At 44.0% G+C, this 23,810-nt stretch overlaps 1 protein-coding gene across 1 annotated transcript in view; it reads right to left on the reverse strand.

The window, feature by feature from the left end:
- Positions 1 to 23,810, reverse strand: part of Ak9 (adenylate kinase 9) — a 138,308-nt gene that overhangs the window by 53,803 nt on the left and 60,695 nt on the right. Inside the window, 7 exon segments of the mRNA XM_037200453.1 lie at positions 579 to 655; positions 6,918 to 7,032; positions 8,930 to 9,086; positions 12,289 to 12,437; positions 18,795 to 18,890; positions 18,976 to 19,089; positions 22,319 to 22,463. Of these exon segments, the coding sequence (XP_037056348.1) occupies positions 579 to 655; positions 6,918 to 7,032; positions 8,930 to 9,086; positions 12,289 to 12,437; positions 18,795 to 18,890; positions 18,976 to 19,089; positions 22,319 to 22,463 (853 nt within the window).

Genomic DNA, 23,810 nt, shown 5'->3' on the forward strand with positions numbered 1-23,810 from the left:
GCTTTCTGGGTTAGTAAAGGAGACACTCAGACTCAGTTCAAGGTTATTGAAAATAGAGTTGAAGTTCCTGGACCTGGAATTGAATCCATAGACCCCAGTTTGAGAACCTCGATCTTAAAAGAGGAAGTTCTTCCATAAAAGCGATGGGAGCTTTAAGTATGAAGACAATGGGTATTGTAAGAGTTAGACTGTCCTCAGCTTTTGCAGGATTCTTCCAATAGAAACAGTTCCAGCAGCTAGGTGTAATCCGCGACAGAGGTACTTTCTGCATCGTATCCTGCTTAGAGGGTGCTCAGGTGGGTCTCCTCTTAGGAGCACCCCCTCTTGATTAGGAATCTTTGCCCTGTGAACCCATAATCCCAGTGAGAATACAACTTATTACGGAAATTAGAACACGCTGGGGAAGGAAGGGGGACTTTCAGGACACAGGCATACACCTGGACTCTGGGCTCTAGGGGATGCGCTGACAGTCCACGTGAAAACACCAGCAATGGTACAAGATCAGAGGACGTGCTGCCCGTGTCATCAAAGGTGCTAAGATCAGAGGACGTGATGCCAGCGTTATCAAAGGTGCTTGCCTTTTGCTTTCTTTCCCTCAAACTCCGCCATCCTCTGTTTTTCTTCATCCAGTCTCGCTTCTTCCTCTTTGGCTTTTCTGAAAAGAGAAGGTCCAACATTCAATTAAAACAAAACAAAACAAAACCAGACACCTCCCATTATTATAAGGTTAAATTCTCACAGTGGCAAGCAACAAATACTTCCTTATTAACCACCCATTACGCTTTTTATTCACAGCATACACTTTTACCCCACTCAGGCTGAAGGCAGTTAGTTTTCAGCCAGCACACTGGTATTTTTGGTAAGAAGGTATGGAATGTTGTATTTTAAACTATGGCTGTCAGTTAGGAAACCTGATAAAATGCAAGATTCCCTGAGGTAAGTTGAGAGGAAGCAGGAGATCTGTAACATTTCCCTCAGACTCAGTGGGTGATATTCACTGTATAATGTTAAGCGAAAAGCAGTAGAGTATAAAACTATATGTACAACATAATTTTAACTTTGTATCAGTATATATGAGAACTACAAGGCTAGAAAATCAATCAAATTATAGACAGCAATTATTTCTGGATGGTAGCATTGTAAGAGTTCAATTTATAACATTTGCATTAGTTTTTTTCTCCATTGAATAGAGAACATAACATTTCTTTTTAGTCAGAAGAAGTTGAAGCCTGGAAAGACAGCCCCGGGGTTAAGAATATTTACTCCTCTTACAGAAGTCCTGGGTTTTATTCCAAGCACCAACATGCAGCTTATAACCACCTGTAACTCCAACTTCAGAGGGTCTAAAGCCCTCTTCTAGGCTCCAAGGCTATCTGTATTCACATCTGCACATATCACCCCCCACATATATGCATAATTTAAAAATTAAAATTTAAATGAAAAATTAAGTTTTAGCACACTAATGATGATTTCTTTTTCCAACCCAGGTTTGTACTAAGCAGGCCCTGTATCACTGAACCACAACTCCCATCCCCGTGATGATGATATTTAGAAAGTATGGAAGCTTCAGTACATAGTGGAATCTGTATTCCATTAGGGTTGAAGCAATTAATCTTTCCTAACAATGGTGAAAATAGGTAAATGGAAAACTAGCAAAATGTGGGGAGAAAGGCCTTGTCTATTCAAAAATAAAGAGATATGTCTTGGCTAGAAATCCTATGCCTAGGGATTTAGAAATGGGCATTCCACTGCACAAAGAAACATATAAAAGGTTGATTGTATGTCAAAAAACAAACAAAAACCCAAAAACGCCAAGTATTCACCAATAGGAAACCAAGCAAGATGGGCTCAGTGTCCAAAGCTCCTGGAACCACGCCCTCCAAAGGACCATGTGCGGTGTTTTTGCATCCATTTTTCCTTCTTTGAAAGCTAGTGACATCACTTCTCTTTGGAAGACACTGCTCCTGTGTTTCTGGTTGAGATTCTCTTGCTGTATCCTGTTCTCCACCCAGGAGTGCTGGTGTTCCTAGGGTTCTCCTTGCTCTTGGCCCTAGCCAGGCAGACTGAGTCTTCTTGACCAATCTCCTTCCCACTCAGTTTTGACGTCCATGTCAGGAGGCTCCAGGCAAGGCTGCTTATGAGAACTTCCTTTTCTAAAAGCAGATAAAGTATGCTGCCGGAAGACTTAAGGCCTGACCAGGCTGAGAAAGAACCTATAAAGCATTTGAAGCAATAATGGCAGATTGCCTTGCCATTTAACTAGATTGTATGCAAATGGTGCTGGAGACCGTAGAATTTAACACGTTTTTAGATCTTCTCCTATGATGCAAGTCTTAACACTGCTGTGCTTATCTCTGTTTAGAGAACCTGTAAAGCCCTTGAATGCATCTGTGAGTTTGTGAGGCATTTCTTTTCTTCTGTTTCCAGTTTTAGTTTCTTCAGTCTATAGAAAAAGCTTTCTGTGAAATGCTCATCACTGAGTTTAAAAATCAACACACAGAGCTCCTTAGAGCACACACCAGTTTAAGCGTTAAGCTTATGAACTTGTGAAAATTTCCAATAAGAGTAGAAATTGATGGCAGAAATAGAAGATTCCTGATAGAAGAAGAGAAAGGGTAAAAGTACTCTTGGGAGCCACAGGGGACATAACTGTTCTGAAAAATTACATATGCATGTATTTTTGTCTGTTTAAAATTAGCATGTGACCAGCTGGTAAATAATGTGAGCTTTGTCGTAATTTTAGATTAAGATTTCATCTGTTGTTTGAAGTGCCATCCATGGGTAGGTGATACTCTTCTCAAAAGTCGTGGGTTATTAAATGAAATCCCAGTGCCAGCTTTGGGATACCTTCCTAGGAGTTGTTGCTCAGGGAGTCCCCAAAGGCCCCCCAAAGACACAGGCTACTGACATTGCTCTTGGTTGCCCACCATAGCTAGATGGTAAGATCTTCTTGCCGAAGAGACCACACGCTTTTGTCACAGGTCATAGAGAGATGACATTGGAAGTGAGATGCAAGCGTCCTTGCCACTAGCCGGCTTCCATCACTCCAGAAGGTGCTGTCCAGGCAGCTGAGGGAGAAAGCCACCAACAGGGTCACCGAGTCTCGAACCCTTGGAGCTACAAGAACGATCTTCCAGGCAGGAGGTGCTCCTCTGGTACAGCACAGGCATGCCTTTCTGTTTTCTGCTTGGATCTGAGGCCTGTTCCACCTGAGGAGCTCATGCCTGGCTCTGTAGGCTGGTCAAGCGCCTGTGACTGGGAAGGTCATAGGACCTTTGGAGAACTTTCTAGATTGTTTGGCTAAACCATCATGTTGTCAAAGGAAGCTGTACTCAGCCTTCATCAGAGAAGCTTGTTTATTTTATTTTTAATTATATGACTGTCTGTCTGTACATATGTATGAATGTATGAATGTATGTGTGTGTGTTGATGTGTTTGGTTACCTGTAAAGGATAGAAGAAGGTGTCAGTTTCCCAAGAGTTGCAGTTACAGGCAATTGTAAGCTACCTGATCTGGGTGATGGGAACTGAACTCAGGTCTTCTACAAGAGCAGCAAGTATTCTTAACTGCTGAGCCAGAGAATCTTCAGCATAGAGGCCAGCGTTTAATATAAAATCCCACAACTGGCCAAAGTGACCGTGGAGTGCTCAGCCCTTAAAGGGACACCCACATCACGACTTCAGGGGCACCACAGAAGAGGGCATAGGGAAGATGCAGGAGATGTACAGCCAATGGAACCTCCCAGACATCACTTGACTGTTGCACTCATGATTGGCCACAGCTGTGACAATCAGCACCAGACCTGCACAAAGCTGGGCCTATCAATAGTTCATCATTTATGCGGAAGCTGAGGCCTCAACCCTCCCTGAGGGGCTCTTGGCAGCTAATGACTGCTGGGAGAAAGGGTGTCATTTTCTTCAGTGGTGAAGTCAATGATAAGGAGCCCACGTCAGTAAACAGTGAGGAGCATCCAGCCCCTTCTCAGGCAGGAAATGGGTTAGAGTCGATGGCTCTCACACACACAGGACAAGGAAGGAGTCTAGAGCCTTGATGGAAGAGGGAGAAGGAGGAGATGGGCCGGTGAGTAAATTCACTATGTACAGCACAAAGCTATCAAAGAATTAAATAAATGGAAGGAAGGATTTCATCTATTCTTAAATACTTAACTATTTTGCATACACTGGAAAAACTAAGTAGTTCCTTACACTTAGCAGATTGTTACCCTATTTATAACAAGACCTTTTCTCTTTCTTTCTGTTTTTTGTTTGTTTTGAGACAGGGTCTCAACATGTAGCTCTTTTTCTTTTCTCTTTTGAGACAGGGTCTCTCTATTATGTAGATCTGGCTATCCTGGAACTAAGTAGACCAGGCTAGACTGGAACTCCTAAATACCCACAGGCCTCTCTGCCTCCTGAGTCAGACTGGATTAGAGGTGTACACCACCACTGCCTGGCCAACTTCAGTTGTTTGAAGATAATATGTCAGCAAGGATGAACAACTAGTTAGGTCCTTGTTTTTCTATTTTATTTCTCAGCCTGAGAATGTTACAGTTTATTCAAGGCCAATCTGAGCTCAGCTGTAATGGATTGCTCATAATTTTAAAAGCACCTCTTACACACAGAGCAGAGAAGAAATCTCCCATGCTAAAATTGTAAGATGTTCACAATCAGTTCTTCCACGGAGGCAAGGTAGATTTTTCCTAGTTATTCCACGTGGCATATTTTCATTTATGTTCTATTGTGTTATTATCTCAGTGTGTGGATTCTAGTTATTAAAATTAAACCACAGATAGGTGTGTGTGTGTGTGTGTGTGTGTGCGCGCGTATGTGTATACTGGTTAGTTTTTTGTCAATTTGATACAACCTATACATATCTGGGATAGAGGGAACCTCAATTGAGAAAATGCCTCTATCAGATTGATCTACAGGCAAATCTGTAGGGCATTTTCTTGATTGATATGGGAGGGCCCACCTACTGTGGGTGGTACCAATCCTGTGCAGGCAGTCCAAGGTTGTAGAGGAAAGCAGGCTGAGCAAGCTATGGGGACCAAGTCAGTAAGCAGCACCCTCCATGCTCTCTAAGAGACAAACCCTTTTGTGGTAGTTTGAATGTATTTGGCCCCATGAGCTCATAGGGAGTGTGGCACTATTAGGAGCTATGGCCTTGTTGGAGTAGGTGTGGCCTGTTGGAGTAGGTGTGGCCTCGTTGGAGTAGGTGTGGCTTTGTTGGAGTAGGTGTGGCCTTGTTGGAGTAGGTGTGGCCTTTTTGGAGTAGGTGTGGCCTTGTTGGAGTAGGTGTGGCCTTGTTGGAGTGGGTGTGGCTTTGTTGGAGGAGGTGTGGCCTTGTTGGAGTAGGTGTGGCCTTGTTGGAGGAGTGTGGTTGTGGAGTGGGTGGGCTTTGTGGAGAGTGTGGCCTTGTTGGAGTAGGTGTGGCCTTGTTGGAGTAGGTGTGGCCTTGTTGGAGTAGGTGTGGCCTTGTTGGAGGAAGCGTGTCACATGGCTGCGGGTTTTGAGGTCTCCTTTGCTCAACTTCACTCAGTGTGACACTCAGTTCACCTCCTGTTGCCTGCTGATCAAGATGTAGCTCCTTCTCCACTCTCAGCTCCTCCAGCATCATGTCTGCCTGCATGACACCATGTCCCATCATAATGTACTGTAAGCCAGCCCCAATTAAACGTTTTCCTTTATAAGAGTTGCCATGGTCATGGTATCTCTTCACAGCAAGAGAAATTCTCACCGAGACTTCTTTCTTCCCTCAAGTTGTTTTTGGTCAGTGTGGTGATATATTGTGTACCCTAATAGAATTTGCCTGAAGATCAGAGAACAGAATAAGCCACTAGATTAAACATATATGCCAGGCAGTGGTGGTATACACCTTTAATCCTAGCACATGGTGGGGGGTCGCTGAGGTGGCGGGGGGCAGAGATCCTTCTGGATCTTTGTGAGTTCAAAGCCACCCTGGACTACATGAGATCGACTCAGTCTAGGAGAGAAAACAGCCAGGCAGTGGTGGCACACACCTTTAGTCCCAGGACTGGAAAGCACACATGCCTTTAATCCCAGGAAGTGATGACTGGGCAGAGAAGGGTATATAAGGCGTGAGGAGACAGGAACTAAAGGCTTTTTTGATAGAAGCATCCCTTTCAGCTAGAGGCCTTTTTGGCTGAGGAAGCTCATTCGGCTAGAGGCCTATCGGCTGAGGCTTTTTCAAGCTGAGGAGTCCTAGAGGTAAGACGTGGCTTGTTCCTCTGTCTCTGATCTCTCAGCACTTACCCCAATATCTGGCCCAGATTTTTCTTTAAAGACTATTTAGCAATTCGAGCAACAGGTCAGTGTTTTATCACAACAACCGAAAGTAAACCAGGGCAGAAGTTCTTATCTATCTGCATATTTTTTCATCTGGAAGGTTGACGTGTGTGTGTGTGTGTGTGTGTGTGTGTGTGTGTGTGTGTGTGAAATCTAGCTCATTTCTTTTTTCAGTTGCCTAATGAAGAAAACTTGAAGTGAGCTGTGAAACCATTCACAGCTGTGTAGAGATTCCTGAACTTACTGTTTCTTTTGGAACTCGGTAGGATTTTTGCATAGTTAATAGACAATCTTTCTGACATTAGTGGCATTTTATACATATAACCTGTGAGAGGGTGTGACAAGTACAGGTACATACTGGAGGCCGGAGAGACGGCTCAGTGGTTAAGAGTGTTTGCTGCTCTTGCAGAGGACCTGAGTTTGGTCCCCAGCACCCATGGTGAGTGGTTCATAGCTACCTCTAACTTCAGCTCCAGGGGATCCAGTACCCTCTTCTGACCTCAGTGGGCACCCACACACAGTTGACACGCACATACACATAAATAAAATAAAGTCTCTGGAAGCAGGGCATGGTCAATGTGTAGCCCGTTTCTCGGTCCACAGGAACCTTACCGTATTTCCTCCTCTTCCCTTTTTTTGGCTTGAAGTTCTTCAAATAATCGTTCTAAAACCTTAGCATCAATTTCAGACTTATTCTTTAAATACATTCTATTTAAAAAACATTTTCCTGAAATACAAAGAGAAAAAATTATTTTGACATTGCATAGTGTGGCCCGTTTTGGAAATTAACTACAAAGTGATCTCTGACTATGCACACACAAATTTCCCTTTAAGTGCTGATCCAAACAGAGCCCCGAGTCTTTAAAATTTTAGTAGAATGTCTTAAATCTTTTTCGAAAGGCATGTGTTACAATGTAATAAATAATGAAAACATGAAAAAACATCTATTTCCCCCGGAAATTCTCATTTCAAACATTTAAAAAAGGTTTTTTTCTTTCTTTATTTATTTATTGTGTGTGTGTGTGCGTGTGTGTGTGTGTGTGTGTGTGTGTGTGTCAGCGTGTGTACATGTACATTCATGTGTATGTATAGTAGTCAGAGGACAACTTATGGAGAGTTAGCTGTCTCCTACCATATGGATCACAAGCACTGGACTCAGGTTGTCAGGGCTGACAGCACAAACCTTTACCCCGCCACCTCTCAAATATATTTCCTTTTTTAAAAATGATTTTTTACTAATTTTCTTCTTTCCTTTTACATACCAACCCCTGTCCCCCCTCCCTTCTTCCTCCCCCCCACCTTCTCCCATCCCACCTTCATCCCCTCCTCATAGAGGGTGAGGCCTCCCTTGGGTAGTCGACACAGGCTGGCATACCACGTTGGGGCTGGATCTAGGCCCCTCCCCACTGCATCAAGGCTGAATAAGGCATCCAGCATAGGGAATGGGCTCTAAAAGGCCAGTTCATGTACTGGGGATAAGTCCTGGTCCTCCCATTGCCAGGGGACCCACAAACACATCAAGCCATGCAACTTTCACCCACATTCAGAGGGCCTAGTGGAGTCCCATGCAGGCTCCCCAGCTGTCAGTCCCGAGTCCATGAGCTCCCACTAGCTTGGGTCAGCTGTCTCTGGTTTTCCCCATCAAGATGCTGACCCTCCTCCCTTGCTCCTATAATCCCTCCTCCCTCTCTTCAACTGTACTCCAGAGCTCGGCCCAGTGCTTGGCTGTGGGTCTCTGCATCTGCTTCCATCAGTCACTGGATGTAGGCTCTATGATGACAATTAGGGTAGACACCAGTCTGATGACAGGGGAAGGCCAGTTCAAACACCCTCTCATTGCTGAGTCTTAGCTAGGGACAATTTTGTTTTCCCTAGCTGTGGATTTCTCCCCATCCCCTCAGTGGTACACCCTGTCAAGAGATCCCTTTCACTGCTCTCCCTCCCTGTCTCTCCCCCAGCGCGGCCATCTCCAGCCCTCATGTTCCCATCTCCCATCTCCTCCCTTCTCTTCCCCACTCCCAGTTTACCCAGGAGATCTTAACCCTTTCCCCTTCCTGGGGTGATGCACGTGTGTCCCTCTTAGTGTCCTCCTCTTTACCTCGCTTCTCTGGGGCTTTGGATTGCAGCCTGGTTATCCTTTGCTTTGCATCTATTATTCACTTATGAGTGAGTATATACCGTGTCTGTCTTCTGGCTTTCCTCACTCAGGATGATTTTTGATAAAGGCAATACAGCAAGTCAACAGCCAGCATCAAATATATTTTCTTAAAAGGTGAAGTGATAGACTACTTAAAGACATCAGGACTACCCTCATCATCAGGATAGTGTGCAGGATTGATTTACAAGCTACAGCTACCGACTGAGAAGGGATGCTGAATTCTTAGCTCCAAAGAACAACTACTGAGGATCACTAGAAGGCTCAGTGGCACAGCCCATTACCCCAGGTCACCGTCTCAGCAGGTAGAGGCCTCATTTCGTGCATCGTTAGGTCCTCTAGGCACAGCTGAGGTGGTAGCAGAGGTGGTACCTGTATCTATGGAGAGTTCTCCATTCTCTATTTTAACCAAAATAAATATCAGTGACAAACATTTTATTTTAAATATAAATAATAAATATTTGCCAACCATTGTTTTCTCCATCTGTTAAAGAGATAACCAAATCAGGAACAATTCCCTTATCGATGAAGGCTGTCCACAGATCTCTTATAGTAGGGCAGTTGTCCACAATCCATCCTCCATATTTTGGGGCACCAGGAAACCTGTTCTTGTTATCTTCAGTTACCTGTGAAAACACATTGATAGCACCATTGTGAGTTGACAAGCCACAGGTTTATGATGTGTTTTTCTTATAGAATTCCAAGAAGCATCTTCTAGGCCCTGACTTTGAGAAGAAAGTAAGAGTGACTTAATATTAAGAGAAGCTAATTTTGAAGCAATCAAGTCTTACCAGTTTAAAAACAGGAAGTAAAGCCTTTATCAAACCTAACAGTGCACTCTTGCTATCTATTAATCGGTAGCAATGAATGTGTCTAGTTAGTATTTATGTCACTTGTAATTTTATTGTAACAGTGATGAACTTCCTTATGCATTGGATTATTTTGATAACATCGTGATGAACTTCCTTACACAGAAGTACTATCCAGGGATTATATATTTGCTAAAGTTATTTCTCCAGAAGATGCCACACTGTTTCCCAAAACATCCGTTCCATTTTTCACCCTTTCTGGCTGAGATAAGGTTTTCATTGCTGCAACAAAACACCATGATCAAAAAGCAAGTTGGGGAGGAAAGGGTTTATTAGGCTTACACTTCCACATTGCTGTTCATCACTGAAGGAAGTCAGAACAGGAACTCAAGCAGGACAGGAGGATCCCAGAGCCAGGAGCTGATGCAAAGGCCCTGGAGGGGTGCTGCTTACTGGCCTGCTCCTCATAGTTTGCTCACCCTGCTTGCTTTCTTATAGAACCCAGGACCACCAGCCCAGGGATGGCTCTACCCACAATGACCTGGGCCCTCCCCCACTGATCACTAATTGAGAAGGTGCCTTACAAGCCGGGTTTTATGGAAGCAGTTTCTCCACCGAGGTTCCGCCTTTCAGAGAACTCTGGTTTGTGTGTCAGATTGACATAAACCTAGCCAGCACACTGTTCCTCCCAGAAAATGACGATCACCATGGCTTCCTGAGTAGTGATTGCTTAAAGAAAAACTTGGCCAACTTTACAGGAGAGAAATTATATCTCATTATTGTTCATTGAAATTTAAACTTACATTTCTTTAAAATTTTCCATTTTTAACTATTTTTATGTGTGTCTCTGTACATATGAGTGCAAGTGTCCACAGAAGCCAGAAGATAAAGCAATTCCCTGGAGCTGGAGATGGACAGTTATGAACTTTAAATTCATATTACTTGGGAGCTGGGAACCAAACTCAGGTTATGTGGAAGAGTAGCCAGTGTTCTTAACTTCTGAGCCAGCTCTGTAGCCCTCAAATACTATCAATTTAAAAAGACAACCCAATTAAAAAACAAAAAACAAAAAAAACGGGTAAATGGCTTCCCCAATACTCTTGCCAGGCTTAGTGGCGCACACCTTTAATCCTAGCATTCAAGAGGCAGAGGCAGGATGAGCTCTTAAAGGCAAGGCCATGTATAATCTGTCTTCCTACCCCTAGTATCTAATACAGGACACAGAAATAGCTGGTTCAGAGTAATGGCATTTCTGAAGGAAAAACTAGTGCTCAAACAACCTAAAGAGATTGGTTAAAAGGTGTGTTTGATATTAGGTGGAGTTTGGGAATCCTACAGAGGAGGGAGAGAAAGGATTGTAGGAGCCAGAGGTCAAGGGCACTGTGAGCAGGCTCAGACAATCAACTAACCTGAGCTCAGAGGGGCTCACAGAGACTGAACTGACAACCAGGGAGCCTGCAGGGGACTGACCTAGGCCCTCTGCATATATGTGATTGTTGTGTAGCTTGGTCCTCTTGTGGGACTCCTAACAGTGGGAACAGGGGCTGGCTCTGACTCTTTTACTGGCTTTTGGGACCCTACCTCTCATACTGGGCTACCTTGCCCAGCCTTAATACATGGGGAGATGCTTAGTCTTACTGCATCTTGACATGCCATGTTTTGTTGATATCCATGGGAGGCCTGCCCTTTCCTAGATGGAGACAGAAGAGGAGGAGATTGGGGGTTGGGAGGTGGGTAATGAGGGAGAGGGACTGAGAGGGGAGGATGTGGGCAGGCTGCAGCCGGGCTGTAAAATAAATAGATGGGGAAAAAAAAAGGTGTATTTGAGCTCAGAAGTACTGAGGGGCCCAAAGGAGTCCGGTACAGCCAGGGCTTAAGGGAGCCACCCAGTGAGTTACAGAGTGATGGTCTCATGTGACAGATAAGCTTTTTATTCTCATTATTATTATTTTATTCTCATATATTATTTTTTTTGTGAGTGGTCTTATGCTTAGCCCAGGCTGACCTGCCTATGTAAATCAGACAGGCCTTAAATTATGAATGATCCTCCTGCCTCAGCCATCCGAATGCTGGGATTGCAGGTATAAGTTCCCGTGCCCAGAGTTTCTCACATAATAACTTAAAACTCAATCATAGAGAAGTAGAAAAGCACACCAAGAGTCCCAGACTGCCTCATTTATCATGCATGCTTTCTCTGAATGTTTATCTGAGGTTGTTGCTAGAATCTACCTCTATGATACCTTGTCCTAGAAACAAGAGAAAGGTTCTGATTTCCCACTGGTACAGGCATGGCATGTGAGGCTCGTTTTCCTCTTTGGGCTGAAAAATTACATGTGTTTCACCCTCCCCTGCCAACACATGCTAGGGTGGCTGGATGAAGTTAGACAGCCACGTGGCAAGCTTGATCTCAGTCTCTGACTATTTAGCTCATAGACGAGATATCCAAATGTGGCATCGGCTCTATAAACTCCATCTGTCCACTAACTGGACTGAATCAAAGATAATAACTTAAAGTAACATTAAGAACTATGAAATCACATCGATTAATTTTGCTGATAATTGTGAATCTTCAACAAGTACCAGCGATTACGGGGTACTTCACATGTGATGGCATTGGGGCTCTTGGTAGTGGGTACTCTGGAAAGAGGAGAATCGTTCTTTATTGAGGAGATGGCTGCTGGCAGGTTTCCAGTGGGTGGTCCACACTCATGCACACGTGGCAGCGCTAACTGGACTGTTATTATTTTTTTTAAAGACATGAAGTCAAGAGAGGGCATGCTTTGGGGGGATATGTGGGAAGGGGAGGGGAATCTGGGGGACAGTTACAATCATATTTCATTGAAGTCATATATAAAATTCTCAAGAATTACGAAAAATATCAGAAATGATGCAAATAAAAAAAGGCGCATGAATTCGAAGACTACAGTAAAAGAAAACTGCCGAACAGTTGGACACAGACCAGATGGACGTTCTTAGTTTCTCCGTCAGTGAGAAACAAGAAAAGACTGGAACACTTTACCTCTTTGATGACTTCCTCTAGTAGCTCAGTGTGTTTCTCAAAGGGCTGCTCGAAGTTCAAATCCTTGGCCTGTCTCAGAGTATCCTCTATCATGAAAAGCACCTCGGGATGGGTTTCATTCACCTCTTCTATAGAGTCTTCTGTGGAGACTGGAGTCAAAAAAGTAAACGGAAATGGCATTCCTGGGCTCATGGCATTCCTGGGCTCGGGGACAATATTGCTGAGCTAAGTCATGCTGCTAACGGGTGATCTAAAGTCTTCTTTGTGTTACCATGGCACCTGCTAGAAAGGAGGAGAAAACCCATCAACCTGTCAAAATGATGGTCTTCTCCTTCTTCTAGCAGGATCACAAACTGGAAGGGCAGGGAGTGACCAAGCCAGTGCATCAGCATGAAAGTCATGTCAGGGAAGGGTCCTGCTGAGGAAGTCAGGGAGGGACCAGAGTTTCCAGGAGTGAAGGCAATCATCAACATCCAGGGAAGGTGTGTGCGAGTTAATCAGATCGGGAGGCAGAGCAGGCGATCTCTGTGAGTGAGGCACCTGGCTACAAGTGATCCAGAAAGGCGCAAAGCTACACAGAGAAACCTGACTCGAAAAACAAAAACAAACAAACAAAAAAACATCCAGGAGGAAATCATACAAGATGAATACTTCCAGTGACCAGCAAGGGTTCAGAGTGGTGCGGTAGGGCAGAGGCAGCAAGCTGCGTTGGTTGCACAGACTTGAGTTTTGCTCTTGTTCCTGCAGAGCTGAGGGGCTCGGTGACTTTACCATTTATTTAACTGTGTTGTGTGTGTGTGTGTGTGTGTTGTGTGTGTGTGTGTGTCTACCTCAGAACAGAGCTTGCAGTTCCTCTGTTGCCTGCTTCTGCATTTCCAGTCTTGCTTGGAACTACTGCTTTCGGCTCCAGCTGTTAGAACTCTGTCAGAGCCAGTTGATCTCAGCTCAAAGCCTTCAAAGGCACTGTCTCCTGCACTTTACCTTAAAATATCCTCAGGGAAGAAAGAGACAGTTCCTGAACACAGAGCAGAAGAGTCGAGAACTTGTCTCTCTGGAGCCCTGGAGAAGGAGCCAGTAGACAGTGACTACTGCAATGGACATTTGCTAGGAAGCTGACTGACAAAAGGTAGATCATGACACACTGAGCCAGTGCCGCAGGACGAGTGAAGAGATGTGGAGAGGGGGAAGAAAGAGAGGCTAGGAAGTTTCTTTGTTCTGTTCTTGTTTTGTTTGCTTGTTTTGTTTTCTTTTGGGGGTGCTGCAGGGTAAGGGAGATGGGGAGACTGGAGATGAGCAGAATGGGTGCATGATGCAAAACTCCAAAGATCAATAAAGAAGTAAAAAAAAAAAAAGTCAAGGCAAGCTGCTTTGTTCTCTGGCATCTGTCTCTTCCCAAGAACAACATGCTTTGTGAGCACTCATGTGCTGATGAAACATGTATTTCCCAACTTCCTTACAGCTGGAGAGTCAATAAATGCAAATCATTGGTGAGGCTATTTATTTTTCTGAAAGTTTCTGTATTTTCTTTCTCACTTTAATGTTGTGCATTGTATGCATGCATGATTACACATGTGTGGGTGTGTATGAGTGTTATATCATTTATTATGTTTATTCATTGAGGCAGGGCTTCTTAGTCAAACCCAGAGCTCATCGATATGGCCAGTTTCCCTAGCCAGCTTGCTCTGGAATCCTGTTTTTCTTTGATTGATTATAGTGGCTGCATACATGAGGCATTTGCATGGGTTCTGAGGATCCGACTGGCCCTCATGCTTGTTCATGGCATACTATGACCACTGAGCCATCTCTCCAGCCCGGTCTGCCAGTTCTTTAAGAGAGTCAGTTATGTGAGAGTCAGTTTTCACTTCCTGCTCTTTACACTGTTTCTGCTATGGCATGATAGCCAGAGCTCATGGATTAGCCTGTGGTCAGACACCGAGGATGGCAGAGCAGAGACGACCCATTTTCCAAACGACCCTCTCACCAAAGCAATATGCTGTGTTGTTTTTCATACATTCCTGCTGTCCACACTATAGTACCCTTTGAAGATATGTTGTGTTGAGAATGGTCAGTGGGAATGTTCACCTAGAATATGCAAAGCCGTGGGTTTGATTCCTTAGAAAACACACACACACACACACACACACACACACACACACACACACACACACACAGAGACAGAGACAGAGAGACAGAGACAGAAACAGAGAGACAGAGACAGAGACAGAGAGACAGAAGACAGACAAAATGTGTGTGTCAATAGTGGTTTTAGTTTTTAAATCACACATTTCTCCTTCTAAATTCCAAAGGAGATACCGATTTCTCGGGAGCCACATTTAAGAACACTAAATCACCAGATACTAGTTTACCTTTTTCTGAACTCTAACTTTCTTCTTCTTTTCAACATAATATTTGTATTGATTCTTTGAGGATGTCACATTATACACACCTATCACATTCCCTTCCCAGTCTTGCCCTGTCCCCCATCCTGCCCCTGTGACTTCCCCCCAGCAAAAACAAAAAAGGTCCAATTTGTGTTACCTATATACTCACTGGAGCATGGTCAAACTCTCAGTGGCCTGCCCCTTAAACAGAACTGAGTCCTTCCTCTCTTCACCCCTGCTTTCCCCTGCCAGAACCCCTCTATTTTGGAGAGCGGACACTTCAGTATCCTGTCACAGTTCTTAAGAGCTCTCTTCGATGGCTTCCTGCTTAGGCTGTTACTATTTGGGGGCAGGGTGGATGTAGGGTTGTCACAGAAGTCTTCCCTGTCCCGATTTCTCAACTGGGCATCTGCAGTCATCGGCATCACTGCCAAAGTAGCTTATTTGCTCTTTGCGGTCTGAGGGAGCACGGATCGTGGCCTCCACATGGTTTCTGGTGTCAGCACAGAACGCGAACAGGGCTCCCGGTTGCAGTAGGGCCATGGACCCAGACGTGGCCCTCCGATGATGAAGTTGGGATCACGGACATCAACAAGGCTTCAGGCTGCAGCACAGACCACTGGACATCCGCCCAGCCTTTGGTGGCAACATGGGCCAACACAGACCCAGCTGCAGTAAGACCACGGGACTCAGACGTGGCACTTGGTGGCATCACTGACCGGAATCACCATGGCCTTAAGTGACACTGCAGCCCCCGGTAGCAGCACAGCTCACAAACTTCAACATGGCAGCGGTGCAGGCCAGAGACCTCCTCTTGACCTTCATTGGTGACACAGGCCATGGACATCAGCTCAGATCCCAGCTGTAGCAGGGATCTCAGACCCAGACGTGGCCCACGGCCACAGCCTGGACCCAGACACCACATGGTCACAGGTGGCAGCGCAGGGCGCTCACATCAGAAAGGTCCCTGGGGGCAGCACAGCCCGTGGCCATCAACACAGCTTCAGGTCACGGCACAGACCATGAACATCCTCTGACATCAGCTAGGACCCCAGCCACATCAGGGCCTCTGACCCACACATGGCCCTCAGTGGCATCATGAGACATGATGGTCCTTGAAGAGGTCCAATCTAGAAAGTGGACAGTTCCTCATCTTGGGCCTCCGTCATTGCCCAGGGCTCGGGTGATCCTGCATTGGACAGCTTGTTCGGGCAGCCGAGTCTGCATCTGCTTAAGCTCTGGGCTGCTGCACACCATCCCGTTGACCTCACTGGGCAACAGCATGACCCACTCTTGACCTCAGCCCTCTCTTGTGCCTGCGAGTGTGCCTACTTTTCTGCTTGATGAAGGTCTCAGGACCTCTGTCTTAGTTTGGGTTTTTATTTCTGGGAAGAGACACTAGGACCACGACAACTCTTATAAATGAAAACATTTAATTGATGGGGCTGGCTTGTCAATTATCGTTATGGCAAGGAGCATGGCGGCGTGCAGGCAGAGGTGGTGTTAGAGTTGAGACTGCTACATCTCGCACGCAACAGGAAATCAACTGACTGTCATATCGAGGAAAGCTGGAGAAAAAGACCTCAAAGCCCGCCCCCACAGTGACACACTGCCAACAGAAGTTGTGGCCCAGATTAAAGGTGTGCCCCCCAGCCTCATGGTCTGGATTAAAGGTGTGTCTCATCCAGCCTCCTCCAACAAGACCACACCCACTCCAACAAGACCACACCCACTCCAACAAGACCACACCCACTCCAACAAGACCACATCCACTCCAACAAGACCACACCCACTCCAACAAGACCACATCCACTCCAACAAGACCACACCTACTCCAACAAGACCACACCTACTCCAACAAGACCACACCTCCTAGTAGTGCCACTCCCTACGAGATTTTGGGGCCAAATACATTCAAACCACCACAACCTCCTTTTTGTTGTGGACGTGCCAAGGATTTCTTTTTCATCTGTGGGTAAAACATTGCTGTGGGTAAAACTCAACCTGAGCACTAAAGAACACACACTTGGATTCTGAAATAGAGTTCGGTAGGGGCTCAGGGAACCAGAACTCACGGTTACAGTTTACAATTCAGATAAGAGCCATAGTATTCAAATAGCTCAATCTATCTGTCAGCAGAAAAAAAAAATAACAAAACAACCTGTAACAAAGCTAGGATTTTAGTTTGCTATATTGCCAATGAATCTGAATTTGAAAAAGAAATCGAAAGTGCCTTTTCTGAGCAAGTGTTGAGTTCCAGAGGCCGTGGCCTCCCAGTTGATTTCCGGAAGGCAGTCTGTCAACACCGGCACCCCCTGTGGGTAGACAGACGCACTGTGCCTGCTTCTAAGTTGGACTGTGTGGTTCACAAAGGGGAGGGGCAGTGTGGAGAGGGGGTGTAGAGTGCTGTGAGAACTCACCAGCATCAGAGATGGGGTCCAGCAGCCACTTGGTTACATCTGAATATACGGTGGCCTGCTGTGAAGAGTGCACACGTGCGTGTGTGTGTGTGTGTGTGCGTGTGTGTGTGTGTGTGTGTGTGTAAAGAGGGTGCCACATACAAGTTTCTAACAATGCCCAGTCAGTTCTTACTAGTTTGAAATAAAAACCAGGAAAAGCAGGCATATTTGAATCAGTAGGGGGAAATAAACAAACAAAAGTCACTGCACATTGTACATCACATTATTGATGTCCTTCAAATGGAATACAAAAAGGTTGAACAACAAGAACAAAAAAAACCACAACCCAACAAAAAACTCTTACAAAGCAGAATACCAGAGCAAAACTTTCAAGTCCTAAAAGTAATGACAGAAACCAATAATAGAAAAACAATGAGACGATTATGAGAAATGCCTCCATTAATTCTCCAATAGCAAGATGTTTAGAAGACAAACTACTCAATTTTGAAAAAAAAAAAGCACCTGAAAAATAAGGGACTCACATAACATGTTTTTGAAGAAACAATATAATTGATACAACAATTTAAAAAATTTGATGAAAAATAAAGATCATCATCTATGTAAAAGGAAATAAAACTGAACAAATCTTAATAAACTTGGGAAGTAAAAATTAATGTAACCCTGAAAGAAAAATAATGAGCAAGTGATTATCTGTATCTGTGGATTACTGCAGAAAATACAATTTGGAATAACTTTTATACAAAACATTGTTCCTGTAGCTTCATGTTCATTTATTTAGTACTTGTACTAATGTCAATATCCAGATAAAACATATATTAAACATGTGTTGAAATCCTGTTTATTGTAGAACCCCCCCCCCCAATTTATACTATAAAGAACTGGCTTGGGGCTGGAGAGATGGTTCAGGGGTAAGAGTGCTGACCGCTCTGCAGAGAAGCTGGGTTGGGTGCCCAGCCCCTACAGAGTGGCTGACAACTGCCTGGAACTCCAGTTCCAGTGAGTCTGACGCTCTCTTCTCACCCCTGTGGGTTCCTGCATGCATGTGGTTGGTAAACACACACACATTCATAAAATAAAGTTCACTAATATTTAACAGCTAAGCTGCAATCTATTCATAAAAATTAAGCAGTTCTTTAAAACAAGGGTTAAAATAGTTCCTAATAAAGTGACGCGACCGCACGATGCACCATTACCCAAAAGCAGAGGAACGGCTGACGTTCCGGCTAATGTGTGACCACAAAGGAGACACAATTTTGTATGACGTTACATTAGGTATTGCTATGTGCTGTCAGGATTTAAGCATATGGACAGAACCATGTCATATGGTTTAACATTTAAATAGCACCATCAATAATGATGAAATGTCACAGCTACAATTATGAGTTTATAACTGATATACTGGCTCCACCCTATCAAAGTTAGTATAGAGCTTTCAAGAAGGAATTTATAATCATTTGATAACATCAATCTTTCTTGGGCTTCTGTATGTATGAAACCCCTGACTTTCTCTGTCTCTTCTTCATTTTAATAAATCTATTCTGTTCTGTAGCTGTTCAATTGAAATCTTCAACAGTGAAGCCTGCCTTTCATTTCTCTTGACGTTTCCAACTTTTTCTGTATTAATTTTGAGCTCCCATATGGTGGCCACATAGAAAACAAACAGACTAAGACCCATAGATGTTTTCCTGGCAGTTCACTTCCTTACCGTCTCTATCGACGTCCACAAGGGTGTAGTCAGATCTAGTTTTGTCTTCGTCGAGAATGTCTAAGGAGCTGTATTTCTGGGAGCTTGGAGCGGTCGCTGCAGATAAGACGACACGTTATTGGCTCATCTACACACAGGAGTACAGATCCCATCCCTGCAAAACCAGGCGGCGTGGTCACACCTTCATCATCCAAAGACTGTAAGTCTTCAGCGCTTTTAAACATTTTATTATCCATGAAGTCTTCATACTCCTTTTTTGCATACTGCGTTTGCAATTCCTTCAAGTTTCTCTCCTCTAAAAGAAAAATGGCCATGTTAAAGGGAGGTGGTTGGAGACGAGGAAGCAGGCAGTGTGGTTAAAAGGCATGCTGAAGTTAGACAGACTTGGTTTCAGTTCTGACTGTTGTGTAAAGGCTGTGGGCATGTTAGCCACTTGATCTACTTGTCTCATATTTTCCTAGGCCAAAGGAAGATGATTCAGTTGTTAAAGTACTGGCGCATTAGCTGGTGCGGACAGAGGAAGTCTGCTTCCTGCTGGTGGCTAACCTCTGTTTCATTATACATATTTTGTGATTAAAAAACTCTCACTATTCTCCCTGGACAAATTTAACGTAAATATATGTGGGGTTAGAATTCCAGCATTAGAAGTGTTCAGAAGGCTGACTTTATTGTCAGGCTTAGAAGTCAGTGAATGTCAAGTTCTCAGCATACAGGAAAATATCTACTCATATGTTCCAGAAGGGGAGGCCATTTATGAAAAGCTTCAAAACTTATGTTTCATTCCCATAATTTCAGGTGAAAGGAATGACTACAGATGGTAACAAACAGGAAAGACCACTGTTCTACCGACACCCAGCTAGCTTCCTCTTGAGATGTAAGTTTCAACCTGGTGTCTTCGCTTGGAGAGGTTAACTCATCACTATACACCCTGCTCCACCACTGTCTGCTCCATCACTGGTTACATGTTCCCTCCCTTCCCCCCTCCCTCCATCCCTCCCTCCCTCCTCCCCTCTCTCCCTCCTGCCTTTTCTTTTTCTCTCCAATCTCTATTAAAATGTAAGCACCAAGAGTACAAAAGCTTCATGGCATTTGTCCAATACAGAGAAAATCCTCAAGTGTTTGTTGAACAAATAAATGAATTCTGGGCTAATGACTTCTCTCCTTTCGACTATTAAGTGGTCATGAGTAGTCTTTACATTTGGATTTTGCATTTTGAAAATTATATACTAAACCTATAAATTCCTTCTAGATCACCGTGGTAGTTTGAATGTATTTGGCCCTATAATCTCATAGGGAGTGGCACTATTAGGAGGTGTGGCCTTGATGGAGGAAGCATGTCACTGTGGGTGTGGGTTTTGAGGTTTCCTATGCTCAGGATACCGCCCGGTGTGTCAGTTGATTTCCTGTTGCCTGCAAGATGTAGCAGTATCGACTCCAGCACCACCTCTGCCTGCACGCCGCCATGCTGCCGTGAAGATAATGGACTGAACCTCTGAAAGTGTGAGCTGCCCCCTCAATTAACTGTTTCCTTTCTACAGCAATCGAAACCTCACTAAGACCATCCTCTAGATGGACATTAGGGTGTCCTGCCAGTTCTGGCTCTTTTTAAAAGTTCTTTAGGAAGAATGATGGATGTTTTGACTGGCTTGTAGGCTAACCAGAAAGAAGAAGGGCACAATAAATAGTCAAGAATGTTCTTGTTTAGTGAAAGTATAACGTTGCCATGAAAGAAGAGTTGATTTCGTATTGGATGGTTTCAAAACAGGAAATGTCAGCAAGCCTCCCAGCTTGTAGAGAAAGTCAAACAAATCAACAAACCACAGAAATGAAATAAGCAAAAATATTTCTCATAACAAAATCTTCCACAGCACCAAAAAAAAAAAAAAAAAAAAAAAAAAAAAAAAAGATTGCTATAAGCTGATTACTTTGCGAATGTTGAGGAAAGGTTCTCAGTAAACAAAATTTTAAATAGTTTTAATATACCATGACTAAGTAAGATGCATTTTAGGAATTCAAAAAGAACTTGATGCTGGAGTATAGTGTTGATCAAACAAACAGGTTGAAGCATGAAAATCATTGAGGTTGTCTTGCTAGATGCTGACAAGATAAAAACATCCTCAAGGAGAAACACCCGAGAGACCCTTTAAATTATACTAAGTGGGGTGGTCACAGTGGCGGAGAGCATCTGAGGCCCTTCTGTGACTTGAGTTTGGTTTCTGGCACCCACGCCAGACTGTTTGCAGCCACGTGGAATTCCAGCCCCAGACAGTGAAGTGGCCTCAGGGACTCACTGGCTGCCATCTGTGGGCAACTTCCACTGCCTTTCTTTGGACTAAGTGTCTTTATCCACTGAAATCAAAGGTAAAGATTTATGAGGATTACATAGATCTCATATGCAAGGTAGCTAGCACAGCTTTCTTGGGTAGTAAATGCTCAATAAACACTAGGCATTATTATTTTTGTAATGGTATATGTTTTATCAGCATATTGGAACCGATACACACAAAAGCCTTATGGTATAATACCGTGCTGTCAGAGGCTCTAGGAAATTTAACAGCAGCAAATGAATCTAGTCTAAAATTGTTGGAGTGATCTCAAATTTTGGATCCAGCTCTTCAAATGTGAAAAAGTTCTCACACAGTGTATAGGCAGCACAGACTCAAGGCTATTCTGTCACAACAGACACGTTGGCTCACACATGTGACCCTACACTCCCCAGGCAGAGACGGGCTGAAGGTGCAAGCTGATCATCAGCCTGCCTTATGTAGTTCCAGGCCAGGTGTATACATGTATGTATATGTATGTGCATGTGTACATGTATGTGTATGTGTGCATGTACATAAGAAAAGCAGACAATTACAGATAGGAATTCTACCTAATCCCTCTATGAATTACAAAAATAGTCATGAAATTAGAACTCTCATTTTCCTAAAGAAAATCAAACAAATAAAGGTCACTTTTGTGCTTATCCTAAAATATCATGACCAGCAGTGAGTGACTGGTCAGGAGCTGGCTTTGGAAAGGAGGGGTCAAGTGTCCTTTGCGAGATCACTGTGTTAGCGTTAGAGTCATTTAACTGCCATCGGTAAAATTAGAGAGTTGTGGTTATTCATCATTCAAACGTCCACTAGTGCCACTGAATCTGGCATTTTCCGAATAGAAGGTTTAGTTACATCGAGGCCAGCACCTGGGCTAAAGTGGCAGACACCCCAGTGGTCCGGTGAAGGCTCCTTTTAATGCCAGTGTGGCGAATGTCACACACGAGGCTCAGCCTCTGCTCAGTGAGCAGACCCATGAACAAAGACAGTCTCCCAACAGCCACAGTTACAAGGACCTTTCCCTAGAGTTATAGAAATGAAGGTTTTGGGTTATGAGTCAGTTTCTTTCCCATCCTTCAACCGTTCCCCGAGAGACTACGGTGCAGATGGTAAGGACACTAAGACGGACAAACTGACATTGCCGTCCTCAACCGGCCAGGCCAACCATTCACCAGACACAGACTCTGAGACAGGACAACAAGCCACCTTGCTTCTTAGACCTCAGCTCCATCAGCAGCCTCTCTTTCACGGTTTTGATGGCTGTGTTGGTGACTTCCTTTATGGTGTCTTTAATTAGTGTTTCACGGGCTTCATCAAAACGTGGCTGAACAACTTCAGCATAGTCAACTACCTGCAGAAATATTTAATAAAATTAGTGTAGTCACAAGGTGCTGTGAGTCTAAAACACATTTCCCACCTATCTGTCTGTCTGTCTGTCTACCTACCTATATACATACTTGACTGTCTTCCAAAAACAGATACTACTTGAGGCATCTTTAAAATTATGTACAGAATCCAATGATTAAAAAAAGTCTGTTTTATTTTTAATTTTTAAAAATTTATTTTTAGTATTTTTAGCTATGTCTATGTCTGTGGGGGATGGGTGGCCAGGTATGTGCACATTAGTACAGGTGCCTGCAGAGGCAAGGGGGGTCAGCTCCCCCTAGGGCTGGAGTTACAGGTAGCTGTAAGCCACCTGCTGTGGGTGCTGGGAATTGAATTTGGATCCTCTGAAAGAGCAAGTACTGTTCTTCACCACTAAGTCCTCTCTCCAGTCACCTAGTCTTGGTTTTAAAAAAAGATTTATTTATTTTATGTGTATTGAGTATTTTGACTACATGCACATATATGTACTATGTGTGTGCTTGGTGCCTCAGGAGTCAGAAGAGGGCATTATATCCCCTGAAACTGGAGTTGCGGATGGTTGTGTACCACCATGTAGGTGCTGGGAAGCGAACTTGGGTCCTCTGCAAAAACATTCAGTGCTCTCGACCCCTGAGTCATTGCTCTGGCCTCCTTGTTGTCTTTTGACATGTGTAGGTGTTTAGTCTTCGTATATGTCTGTGTAACACATGCATGCAGTGCCCTCAGAGACCAGAAGAGGGTGCTGGATGCCATGGGCCTGGAGTTACAGTTGGTTGAGAGTTGCTATGTGAGTGCTGGGGACTGAATCTGGGCTTTTTGGGAGAGAAGCCAGTGCACTTAACTACAGCGGTATCTCTCCAGCCCCCAATTCACCAATATGTAAGGTCATTCATTCATAGGAATCAGCCATATTTTTATATACAATATAAATAAATATAAGCTATGTGTATGTTCAGGTTGCATATACATTTTTGGCTTAATAAAATTATAACATACATATCAAGTCAACTTCATATGTCTGATTTATAATATAGTAAAAAGCATCCATTTTAATAACTTCAAGAACTTTTGCAGTTATATACCTACAACAACCCAAGTCAGCACAGAACTTCTACTGAGCCCCAGAACGGTTTTTCCCTTTCACAGTCAGTTTCCTCCCTGTCCTTTCTTTGTCCCCAGCTCTCAGTCCTAGGCCTTGACACATTCTGTGCTCAGTTGCATCTTTTCCAGAATTTCTTCTAAACTATACAGAACATAATCGTTTTTCAGGCTCCCTCCCCTTAGGAGAATGCTTTTGTGATTCATCAGTTTATCTTTTCATTGCTCAGCACTA

The sequence above is a fragment of the Peromyscus leucopus genome, chromosome 8a (assembly GCF_004664715.2).
Source record: "Peromyscus leucopus breed LL Stock chromosome 8a, UCI_PerLeu_2.1, whole genome shotgun sequence".
In the NCBI taxonomy this organism is placed as follows: Eukaryota; Metazoa; Chordata; class Mammalia; order Rodentia; family Cricetidae; genus Peromyscus; species Peromyscus leucopus.